General features: G+C 35.9%; 1 protein-coding gene across 2 annotated transcripts in view; it reads right to left on the reverse strand.

The window, feature by feature from the left end:
- LOC137405364 (mannosyl-oligosaccharide 1,2-alpha-mannosidase IA-like) overlaps nucleotides 1-13,467 on the reverse strand; it is a 52,713-nt gene that overhangs the window by 32,031 nt on the left and 7,215 nt on the right. For both annotated transcript variants that reach the window (XM_068091597.1, XM_068091598.1), the window contains exons 4-5: nucleotides 7,933-8,052; nucleotides 3,805-4,023 (exon numbers count right to left, since the gene is read on the reverse strand). In XM_068091597.1, the coding sequence (XP_067947698.1) occupies nucleotides 3,805-4,023; nucleotides 7,933-8,052 (339 nt within the window). The remainder of the gene's footprint in view (nucleotides 1-3,804; nucleotides 4,024-7,932; nucleotides 8,053-13,467) is intronic.

Raw genomic sequence — 13,467 nt, forward strand, 5'->3', positions numbered from 1 at the left:
TTTTGTTTGATTTTAACACTTTGGCTGGGTAAATGACCATAATTTTGTTTATCGGTTGCGTGGGGAAACGGCATTTATGTCGCTTTCGGTAGACGTTAATAAAGCTGCCGTTTCGTAACGTTAAACAAAGGATATGAATGCTAGTAAGTTTTAAAAATCATCAACAAGATATTAGTCGATAAATTAAGATATGAAACGATTATCCGAAAGGCGTTGCTTTGTGCTAAGGAAATCGCGCCTCCTTGGAAAAGAATAAAACCTGGAAATACCAGTCAACATCGGCTCGACTTTCAAAACGGTAAAATAAAATATTATTTGATCCTCCGATCGTAAGTGATTTTTGTGTGATTAGAATAACAATAATTCAGATGATAGAAGTAATGGAAACTTTTTAGACTTTTATTATACTTGGAATATACAGACAAAAACGATCGTCATGGTAGCTCGCACGGCAACGTTGTAGCGTTGGCCTCTACCGAAAGGAATGCTTCCAAGCATTTCATACAGAGACAATCGTACTGCATAGCTCCAACTTAAATCTACTACTACTTGCTCAGTATTATAGACTATAGTATGAGTGCATCATTTTTAACATGGTGCTCTATTAATTTTACTTTTTAACTTTACAATATTATTTAATTAAATTATTTCATAGGAGACTACTCGTCTCCTACACCATTCAGCATTGCACCTAGTGATAATTCTACCTCATGCTAGCTGTGGCCAACCCCTTTAGCAGCTCTCATTCACATTATATTTTTAATAAGCGTTGTTAAAGACAATCTCAATAAACAGTTTTATATTTAGAAAACTGGATTATTATGTCAAATTTGCTGTTAGAACATGTGCCCCCATCAGGAGCCAAGCTTGCTAGATTTGCACCATTTTGACTAGTTATACTAAAAATTTTCCCGGGGGAGAAACCCCGGACCCCCTCCTCCCACCAAGAGGACGCTCGGTACCCCTCTTGGACTCTCCTCGCAGTACCATTTTCAAACAGGTGGATACTGCTCTGCGTACACGTATACCCTTTACATGCATTTTTGCCGATTTGTCACTCATCTGCCTTGGCAAAAGGTTAAATTAAACCACACTTCCCACCTGAGCATTTTATGGCTAGTTAATGTAAGAATGATTGGCCTGCTATGAGTACGAGACGCAGTCTCGTGAATCAAATTTAATCCGACTTACGGCTGCTTCCGCTCATTAATATATTTGTCACCTCGGAGTTCCTCGTCACCCATGAGAGAGTAGAGTGATCGTTACTTGCTATGTTAGAGTACTCTGACGCCATCATACCATAGGTTAAATTTAAATTAGCGTTAAACAAGTGTTAATTTTATGCTAGGTACAAAAGCCTGGTTACAGCCTACAGGTTGTCATTCAGTCTCACAGCCTATTTATACTGCTCATATCATTGCCTATATATACATTGCTTCTACAGCGGAGCGATTGAATATTCGCCTATATACCACATGTCATAAATCAAAAGTGCAAGAGATGAAACTAAATGCAACAGACTAAATGCAAATAAACCAAGTGTTGAAAGGTCATTTACCTCAAATTAAAGAAATTTTTTATCAGAAAATATAGTTATTTTTTCTCGTTTTAAATCATTTGACTGCCAGGATGTTTAAGATTAGAATCGACAGAGTGTGATAGTGGTTAAAACGCTCAATAAAAAGACTAATAGGAATAAAGAATAAAAAGAGTTGTCAAAAAATGATGTCAGTAATCGTATTTCCTACTTGTCCTATTCGCTATGACATCGACTATTGCTTTCAAGTTGCAGTGTTATGCGACTTGAATGCATTAGTCCATCTACATCTATACTTCTCAAAGTATGTCCGGGTGTCGTATGTCTGTCTGTCATTCTGGCTTATAGCTATTGTTAGAATAGTTGTAGCTGGACAACAATGCTGATGCAACTAGCTTACTGGAATTACTAGCTTAGAATTAGTAAGCTTACTAGCTTACATACTTGGTTTATAAGCTGATTTTTAACACCCGGGCAACGCCGGGAGGCACAGCTAGTATATTTTATTTTGTAATTGTTAGACAAGTCTGGGCATGTATATTTTTGGTGAGCATTTCAACCGCGATCATGTTTTGCCAATTTTAATTTTTAAACATTCTCGCAGTCAGATCAACTAAAACAGCAAACAAAATCTCATTGATAGAAAAATATTTATACTGTCTGAAAAAATATTTTAGAATCTGATGTGAGTGACCATTTAAGGGGGATATGTTGGCACTTATGTTTCCCAAAGCTATCATGTAAACAACTTATAACCTCCAGAACTCTTGTTATCTTTAGACTAGCCCTCCATTAAAACTCATTGTTACTTAACCTTATGGAAACATCTTCAACTCTGGAAGAAGTAGCTAAACAGGACATGACATTGCCACAAAGTATAGCATTTTGGGGTTCGTTTGGGATGTTTTCCCTCACTAGTGTCTTACTGGGTGTTGCTGTTCATGATGACCTTTAACCGTTTTTGTGTGTTGGAAAGTTGTCAGAATAAGCTTGTTCTTAACAATAACTCTATGCACAATGAGGAAGAAAAGAAGCGAAGAAGAGCACTCAACCATAACAGCTTCCCCATAACGGGTTAAAGTTCATTGTGGAACTACACAATCCCAAAATGTTGTCACAGCCTTATCCATTGCCTCTAGCCCGTACCAGCTACACGTGATAACACCTTATAGCAGTACCACCTGCGCGGTAACATCTCTAGGCGGTATCGGTGGCTTGTGTTCACATCTCCAACGGTGTCGGATGTCAGCAATGACACCTGCAGATTACTACCTGAATGTGCTAAAGCCTCAGGGCTGTACACACTGCAGGTGATGACACTTCATGACAATGCCAGCTGCATGCACGCATGGAATGTGACCTCCAGACAGTGCCGGCTGCATGTGATGACACCTCCATGCAGTACCTGCTGCGTGTGATGACACCTCTAGGCAGTTTCAGCTGCATGAGATGACACTTTCGGGTGTTAACAGCTGCACGCGGTGACACTTCCAGGTAGTACTAGCTGCATGTGGTGACAACTTCAAGCGGTTCCAGCTACAGGAAAAGGCACTTCATGGCATTGTCAGCTGCATGCACGCATGTGCTGTTACCTCTGTAAAGCACCAGCTACTTGTGATGACACCCCTATGCAGTACCTGCTGCATGTGACCACACCTCTAGGCAGTACCCGTTGCGTGTAATGACACATCTAGGCAGTACTAGCTACATGTGGTGACACCCCAGACAGATCCCCCTGCATGTGATGACACTCCAAGGCAGTTCCAGCTGCATGAGATGACACTTCCAGACAATACCAGCTGTGTGTGGTGACAACTCCAAGCAGTTTCAGCTACAGCTGATGACACCTTCAAACAGTACTAGCTACATGTGGTGACACCTCCAGGCAATACCGGCTGCATGTGGTGAGACCACCAGACAGAACCAGCTGAATGCGATGACACCATGAGGCTGCTCTGTGAATCAGAACCAGAACCAGCTGAATTAATTTAAAATATGCTAAAGCGTGAAAGCAGGCTTGGTTGTTCATTACAATGAACAAATGCTTCCATCGCTAAAGCAATCAGTTCATCAGTGTGAAAAGTGCTAATAGATTTGTGAAGTGCTGATAGATTATTGTCCTGTGCCAACAGTATAAATAATAAGACATCTAAATATTGCACTACATGTATTTAGACTCTAGAGGATCCAAAATATATGAATAGAATGCTACAGATAATGATCTTCAATATGTAAATTAAAAACCTGCACCTATTCAAGATCCTTACCACATGAAGTGCGGTGGTCAGGTTCTGCACTAGCCATTGCTTGCCATGCTCTACCTCCTCAAACATTCCCATGATCCAAAGTGTGTCGAGGCTATCTACGATTGTCAAACCTAGCCTGGTACTGGGAAATATGCTGTCATGAGGTCGTTGAACCTGAGGAGCGAGCTCATTCGCTCCCCAAGCAAACTTGCGGTAGTTTGACCAGGCATGCCGCATCATCTGTAACAAAAATTCTGTAAAGTTTAAAAGTTGACTTGCAACCAAATTCACATTACAGTTATTTGGTATCAAAAGATTCGCCATGTCTTACTCTGCTGTATCGTAGGCGCCAAATGTGACTGCACTGTAAGACTATCCACATCCTGTAATAGCCTGTGCATTTGTTATTTCTGAAGTCAGATCATTTGAGAAAGCTTACATGCAGATTGCGAGTATTGCGTTTGTGACTGCAATTTGCAAACCGTGGTTGGTTTTTTGTTCAGGCCTATAAAATTGTGCACGAATCAGCGAATGGTTTTAAATGAATATGTGAAATCCCAAAAAAGAATTTTGACACATGCTAATGTTGACAATTAGAGCTATACTATTGTGATTGTTACAAAAACCAGCAGTTTTTGCTGTTGGACTGATCCATTGCGGCTGAAGCTCTAGCAATGGATCAGTGATGGCGATGTGATCAGTCATCGCCAATGTGATCCATGGAACTTACGATTCGATGTGGTCGTTTTTGATTAGAAATTGTAAATTTTCCAGTATATCTAACTGTATTATTATCTAGTATAAAAGCATGTGAACTGTTCACATTGAGTAGTTGATAGGAGAGATAATGCGTATTTTCATGAACAGGTTAAAGGTTGACTTGCAACAAAATTCACTTTACAGTTATTTAGTACCAAAAGAATCACTATGTCTTACTTCGCTGCGTTGTAGGTGCAAAATATGTGGAAATGTGATTACAAACTCTTAAAAGCTCAAAAACGAACAGTTAATCGCATCCATCACGAAAACGCCGTAGTTTGGAATCCCTTTATTTCAATGACGTTCTTGAACATTGTGGTTATTGTTTTGACACGTGATGTTATCACGCGAAATAAAAGGCTCAATATAAAACATTTCGTAGCAATAGTTTATGACAAACACTTCGGGTTCTACTGGAAAGCCCTAATCAAATATACATGCTCGCTACTTTACAGTTTCGTTTCAGTCTTGTCTAATCATGTATTCGGAATCTGATCATGTGACCCATACTTCCTGCCAAATGGCACGAACAATTTCTGCAGCATTCTTAAAAATTCCAGATATTGTTGGGGGTCCTCCCATGTTTTGTGACGATTCTGACGACCCGATGACAGGGATATTTAAAAAGTGACAGACGAGACGACCATTTATCAATGTAGGTGACGATAATTGTGTAAGTAGGATTACTAAAGGTACGGCTACACGTAACGAATTTTTCGTTGGTTCGGAGTTCTGACCGAAATCACGAAAAACGCAGAATTAATCGGTCGAAATTCACAGAATTATTTGAGCTGTGCATGCCCACCGAGTTCGTCGACAAAACGCTTTTAAAAGATTAAACAAATTATTAGCGAGCACGATTCTAGCAGATTTAGCAATTAGTATAGTCCAAGACATGTATCGCGACACACAATAAAAGTACGAAAGCAATTCAACATAGAACACACGATATAACTGTTTAAGTTGCGCTATTGTTGGTTAGCGAGCACGAATCTTGTTAATTTTAAGATATATGTAGTCCGAGAACAGAATGCGACACGCAAAAAAAATATAAAGAAAATTCACCATAGTAAATACGATACAACCGACTTGATTGTGCTAAAGACGGCAACATTTTTTACCACAAAACTTTTGCTGCTGAAAAGGAAATATAAATAAAAAATAAACAATTTGTAGCTACAGCGTCCAAACAATAAATACATACAATAACGTGATCTAAGCAGTTGCATCGTGTGTACTATGTTGAATTGCACTTATACTTTTATTGTGTGCAATTATACGTCTCTTGGACTATACTAATTGCAAAAGCTGCTGGAATCGTGCTCACTAGCACGATTCTAGCAGCGCGGAATAATTCTGTGTGTTTCAATCATTTCGTGATTTCGCTTAGAACCAACGAAAAATTTGTTACGTGTAGCCGTATCTTTACTAACTTATTATTTGTCCAAAATCAACACGGTCAACCGAAACTTCACTAGTTCTGGTTTGAAGCATCTGGTCCAGCATTTAAAGACTGCCAAATAATTAAAGTGAACAGCAATGTAATGCCACGACAATGACAGCAAATCCGTTTCCAAGTCTGTGACTGGCAGTGATTATCATAGACAATCTCGGTCTATTTTCAGTACAAGAAATGTAGCCCTAAAAGCCTAATACGGCTGTCACTCTTCGCGGAGTAATCAGCAACTCTCCCAAACATCACTAATAAGTTTGTGAAGGTCGCTGGTTGAGCCATGCTTTTGGTTAGCAGAAGTTCAAACTGAGCAAGTTTCAGGTTTTTAATGCAACCCAGTGCCACCAAAATGGATATTTGTATTAAAATACCGAATGCGAAGAAAGAGGTTGTTTTGGTTACCAACTTGAAAAAGGTGACAGTGATTTTAAAAGTGACGAACGTGATTTTAAAAGTGACGACAAGGATTTTAAAAGTGACTATTCTGACGACAACTTTGTGTGGTAGGACCCCCATTGTTTTGACACGTGATGTTATCACGTAAATTTAAAGGCCAATAAAGGGCTCAATTTGAAACGTCTCGTAGCACTAGTTTATGACAAACACTTCGGGGTTTTACCAGAAAGCCCGTATCAAATATAGATGCTCGCTACTTTGCAGTTTTGTTTTGGCCTAATCGCCTAGTCGTAATCTGATCTGCAGTTTTGTTTTGGCCTAATCGTCTAGTCGTAATCTGATCATGTGACCCATATTTCCTGCAAAACCGCGAATAATTTCTGCAGCATTTTCAACTATCAGAGGTGACCAACAGACTCTTCATGTTTATCAGAGGATGAAGTGCACTCTTTCGAGCCAAGGTTGAAAAATTAAACAAATTTTTACAGTAGGTTTTGAGATATCAGTGATCAAAGTGACAGCATTACAATGATGATGAAACAGACACGCAAGGACAATAGACATGGTTTTATCGAATGCGCGAAGTATATTTGTGAAAATATTTCGATGAGGTTGCATGAAATTGTAAACAGAAGCCATCTTGTTCAACTACATCCCATTTTAGCCGTTTTGGAAAGGGATTCCGATCTATGGCGTTTTCGTGACGGCTGCGATGAACTGTTCGTTTTTGAGCTTTTAAGAGCTTGTAATCACATTTCCACATATTTTGCACTTACGACACAGCAGAGTAAGACATGGTGAATCATTTGATACCAAATAACTGTAATATGAATTTTGTTGCAAGTCAACCTTTAACCTGTTCATGAAAATACGCATTATCTCTCCTATCAACTACTCAATGTGAACAGTTCACATGCTTTTATACTAGATAATAATACAGTTAGATACACTGGAAAATTTACAGTTTCTAATCCAAAATAACCACATCGAATCGTAAGTTCCAGGGATCACATCGGTGATGACCGCCAGTGGATCAGTCCCACAGCAAAAACTGCTGGTTTTTGTAACAATCACAATAGTATAGCTCTAACTGTCAACATTAGCATGTGTCAAAATTCTTTTTTGAGATTTCAAATATTCATTCAATACCATTCGCTGATTCGGGTACAATTTTATAGGCCTGAACAAAAACCAACCACGGTTTGCAAATTGCAGTCACAAATGCAATACGCGTAATCTGCATGTATGCTTTCTCAAATGATCTGACTTCAGAAATAACAAATGCACAGGCTATTGTACAGGATGTGGATAGTCTTACAGTGCAGTCATATCATTGATAAAATGTCGCATAAGCTGAAAGACAAATCTAAAATATTAAATAATAATCTAACACAAAGTTTAGATAGCCGTTAATTCTCATTAGAAATACTCAGTCCAAAGCACTGAATGCAACAACAATGCTTCCACCACCAATCATTCAAAAGCTTTGTCCACTTTGAGACTGGCATAAAACACGGCCTTAGCTTGTGACGCCAGCTCACCTCTTTAACGTACTCTGCTCTTGTCAAAGACGCATGCGTAGACTTTTGGCTAGTTTTCTCATCTTTATTTTTCCATTCCTGCTCACGGGCTAAATTTCTGCCAAACTTACACTTGCCGCCCTGTGTATAAAAACATGCAGAGGAACCAGATGAAAGCTGAGATACAGCTCAGTAGATGCACGATGATTTTGAGAAAGAACAAAGGTTTGAAAAAGATGAAATGAGATCATAAGTGAAATATAGCGCAGATGGATGGACCAAATATACTACAGAAATACAGACCAAAAGAACTTTGATTTAGGGATGTGCTTTTGTATGGGTAAAGGTACGACTTTTTATGAGCGTTTGTCTATAAGCCTTGATTAGCGTATGCGTTGGTATTAACTATGTAGGTTGGTATTATCTATGTACGTTGGTATTATCTATGTACGTTGGTATTAACTATGTACGTTGGTATTATCTATGTACGTTGGTATTATCTATGTACGTTGGTATTATCTATGTACATTATTATTATCTATGTACGTTGGTATTATCTATGTACGTTGGTATTATCTATGTACGTTGGTATTATCTATGTACGTTGGTATTATCTATGTATGTTGGTACTATTTACGTAAGTTGGTATTATCTATGTACATTGGTATTATCTATTTACGTTGGTATTAACTATGTACATTGGTATTATTTACGTAAGTTGGTATTATCCATGTACGTTAGCATTATCTATGTACGTTGGTATTATCTATGTACGTTGGTATTATCTATGTACGTTGGTACTATTTACGTAAGTTGGTATTATCTATGTACGTTGGTATTAACTATGTTCATTGGTATTAACTATGTACATTGGTATTATTTACGTAAGTTGGTATTATCCACGTACGTTAGCATTATCTATGTACGTTGGTATTATCTATGTACGTTGGTATTATCTATGTAAGTTGGTATTATCTATGTAAGTTGGTCTTATCTAGGTACGTTGGTATTATCTATGTACGTTGGTATTACCTATGTAAGTAGGTATTATCTATGTACGTTGCTATTATCTATGTACGTTGGTATTATCTATGTACGTTGGTATTATCTATGTACATTGGTATTAACTATGTACGTTGGTATTATCTATGTACGTTGGTATTAACTATGTTCATTGGTATTAACTATGTACATTGGTATTATTTACGTAAGTTAGTATTATCCATGTACGTTAGCATTATCTATGTACATTGGTATTATCTATGTACATTGGTATTATCTAGGTACGTTGGTATTATCTATGTACGTTGGTATTATCTATGTACATTGGTATTATTTATGTAAGTTGGTATTATCTATGTAAGTAGGTCTTATCTAGGTACGTTGGTATTATCTATGTACGTTGGTATTATTTACGTAAGTTGGTATTATCTATGTACGTTGGTATTATCTAGGTACGTTGGTATTAACTATGTACGTTGGTATTATCTATGTACGTTGGTATTATCTATGTACGTTGGTATTATCTATGTACGTTGGTATTATCTATGTAAGTAGGTATTATCTATGTACGTTGCTATTATCTATGCACGTTGTTATTATCTATGTACGTTGGTATTATCTATGTACAGTGGTGTGCATAAACTTGGAATCACATGGTTTTGTTCACTCTATATCAAATGGATCTTCCATTTGCTTTCTATTTTCCTGCCAATTATGATGCCATGCCAGATATTATATATCAATCTGATCAGCAGAAGATGTGCTTTCAAACAATGCATTAAACCAAAGACAAAACGGGAGCTCATAGAGAAGATTATTCATGCTTGGCATCACATCATCACTCCTGAAGAGCTCAGAAAGTTGGTAAACAGCATGCCTCGACGGTGTCAGATGGTGATCAAGAACAAGGGCTGGCCAATAAAATACTAATGCTCAGCTCAAAACACCTTACCAGTCCTTCTGAAGACCAACAATAACCCAACGGCCCTTTTCAGGGCCACCAATTTGTATAAAAGAGTTTGTTTGTATCCTATTTTATCAATTTTCACTAACAACATTCATAGCCTGCAAAAAGTCTGCCTTTCGGTAGATCCACCCCCAGCAATAAAAATCTGAGAATATTTTTGAATATTTGGCATCATCTTGTTCTTCAGAATTTTCCCTTTCAAATGATATATATATTTATGGGGTTGAGGCACTTAACTCCAAAGAATTTCTTAGACAACAGCATATAAACATACATATTTGAAGATTTAACTGGTGATTCCAAGTTTATGCACACCACTGTACATTGGTATTAACTATGTACGTTGGTATTATCTATGTACGTTGGTATTAACTATGTTCATTGGTATTAACTATGTACATTGGTATTATTTACGTAAGTTGGTATTATCCATGTACGTTAGCATTATCTATGTACATTGGTATTATCTATGTACATTGGTATTATCTAGGTACGTTGGTATTATCTATGTACGTTGGTATTATCTATGTACATTGGTATTATTTATGTAAGTTGGTATTATCTATGTAAGTAGGTCTTATCTAGGTACGTTGGTATTATCTATGTACGTTGGTATTATTTACGTAAGTTGGTATTATCTATGTACGTTGGTATTATCTAGGTACGTTGGTATTAACTATGTACGTTGGTATTATCTATGTACGTTGGTATTAACTATGTTCATTGGTATTAACTATGTACATTGGTATTATTTACGTAAGTTGGTATTATCTATGTACGTTGGTATTATCTATGTACATTGGTATTATCTATGTACGTTGGTATTATCTATGTACGTTGGTATTATCTATGTATGTTGGTATTATCTATGTACGTTGGTATTATCTAGGTACGTTGGTATTATCTATGTACGTTGGTATTAACTATGTACGTTGGTATTATCTATGTAAGTAGGTATTATCTATGTAAGTAGGTATTATCTATGTAAGTTGGTATTAACTATGTACGTTGGTATTATCTATGTACGTTGGTATTATCTATGTACATTGGTATTATTTATGTAAGTTGGTATTATCTATGTAAGTTGGTATTATCTATGTACGTTGGTATTATCTATGTACGTTGGTATTATCTATGTAAGTAGGTATTATCTATGTAAGTTGGTATTATCTATGTACGTTGGCATTATCTATGTACATTGGTATTAACTATGTACGTTGGTATTATCTATGCCAGTATTAACACTTTGAAGCCTGGGCCTGAAATAATTCTGAGAATTGTTTTCCAGACTGTTTAGTTTCACTCTGTTTTTCCGCACTTCTAGTTTATGTAAAATAATGATATTTTCAGCTTAATTACAACGTTTCATGTCGAATGGACCATTAGATCCTGAGAAATCACCAAAATACTGAACATTTTCAATTGACCGAAAAATGAAAAATGGCTGCTAACAGAACATAAGTTGCTAATGAAACATGTATTGAAATTCTTGGTAATGAAAGACCACAATAGACAAAGATGGAAAGTTTCTCTCCAGATAAATAAGAGCTTTATACTAAAACTATTTGTTTTTCTATTTTCATAACAGATATACACTCTATTAGACTCATAGAAATACTCATTTGTCTATTCATAACAGATATACACTCTATCAGACTCATAGAAATACTCATTTGTCTATTCATAACAGATATACACTCTATCAGACCCATAGAAATACTCATTTGTCTATTCATAACAGATATACACTCTATCAGACTCATAGAAATACTCATTTGTCTATTCATAACAGATATACACTCTATCAGACACATAGAAATATTCATTTGTCTATTCATAACAGATATACACTCTATCAGACTCATAGAAATACTCATTTGTCTATTCATAACAGATATACACTCTATCAGACTCATAGAAATACTCATTTGTCTATTCATAACAGATATACACTCTATCAGACTCATAGAAATACTCATTTGTCTATTCATAACAGATATACACTCTATCAGACTCATAGAAATACTCATTTGTCTATTCATAACAGATATACACTCTATCAGACTCATAGAAATACTCATTTGTCTATTCATAACAGATATACACTCTATCAGACTCATAGAAATACTCATTTGTCTATTCATAACAGATATACACTCTATCAGACCCATAGAAATACTCATTTGTCTATTCATAACAGATATACACTCTATCAGACTCATAGAAATACTCATTTGTCTATTCATAACAGATATACACTCTATCAGACTCATAGAAATACTCATTTGTCTATTCATAACAGATATACACTCTATCAGACCCATAGAAATACTCATTTGTCTATTCATAACAGATATACACTCTATCAGACTCATAGAAATACTCATTTGTCTATTCATAACAGATATACACTCTATCAGACTCATAGAAATACTCATTTGTCTATTCATAACAGATATACACTCTATCAGACTCATAGTAATACTCATTTGTCTATTCATAACAGATATACACTCTATCAGACTCATAGAAATACTCATTTGTCTATTCATAACAGATATACACTCTATCAGACTCATAGAAATACTCATTTGTCTATTCATAACAGATATACACTCTATCAGACCCATAGAAATACTCATTTGTCTATTCATAACAGATATACACTCTATCAGACTCATAGAAATACTCATTTGTCTATTCATAACAGATATACACTCTATCAGACTCATAGAAATACTCATTTGTCTATTCATAACAGATATACACTCTATCAGACTCATAGAAATACTCATTTGTCTATTCATAACAGATATACACTCTATCAGACTCATAGAAATACTCATTTGTCTATTCATAACAGATATACACTCTATCAGACTCATAGAAATACTCATTTGTCTATTCATAACAGATATACACTCTATCAGACTCATAGAAATACTCATTTGTCTATTCATAACAGATATAAACTCTATCAGACTCATAGAAATACTCATTTGTCTATTCATAACAGATATAAACTCTATCAGACTCATAGAAATACTCATTTGTCTATTCATAACAGATATACACTCTATCAGACTCATAGAAATACTCATTTGTCTATTCATAACAGATATACACTCTATCAGACTCATAGTAATACTCATTTGTCTATTCATAACAGATATACACTCTATCAGACTCATAGAAATACTCATTTGTCTATTCATAACAGATATAAACTCTATCAGACTCATAGAAATACTCATTTGTCTATTCATAACAGATATACACTCTATCAGACTCATAGAAATACTCATTTGTCTATTCATAACAGATATAAACTCTATCAGACTCATAGAAATACTCATTTGTCTATTCATAACAGATATACACTCTATCAGACTCATAGAAATACTCATTTGTCTATTCATAACAGATATACACTCTATCAAACTCATAGAAATACTCATTTGTCTATTCATAACAGATATACACTCTATCAGACCCATAGAAATACTCATTTGTCTATTCATAACAGATATACACTCTATCAGACCCATAGAAATACTCATTTGTCTATCCATAACAGATATACACTC

The sequence above is a fragment of the Watersipora subatra genome, chromosome 9 (genome assembly GCF_963576615.1).
Source record: "Watersipora subatra chromosome 9, tzWatSuba1.1, whole genome shotgun sequence".
Taxonomy (NCBI): Eukaryota; Metazoa; Bryozoa; class Gymnolaemata; order Cheilostomatida; family Watersiporidae; genus Watersipora; species Watersipora subatra.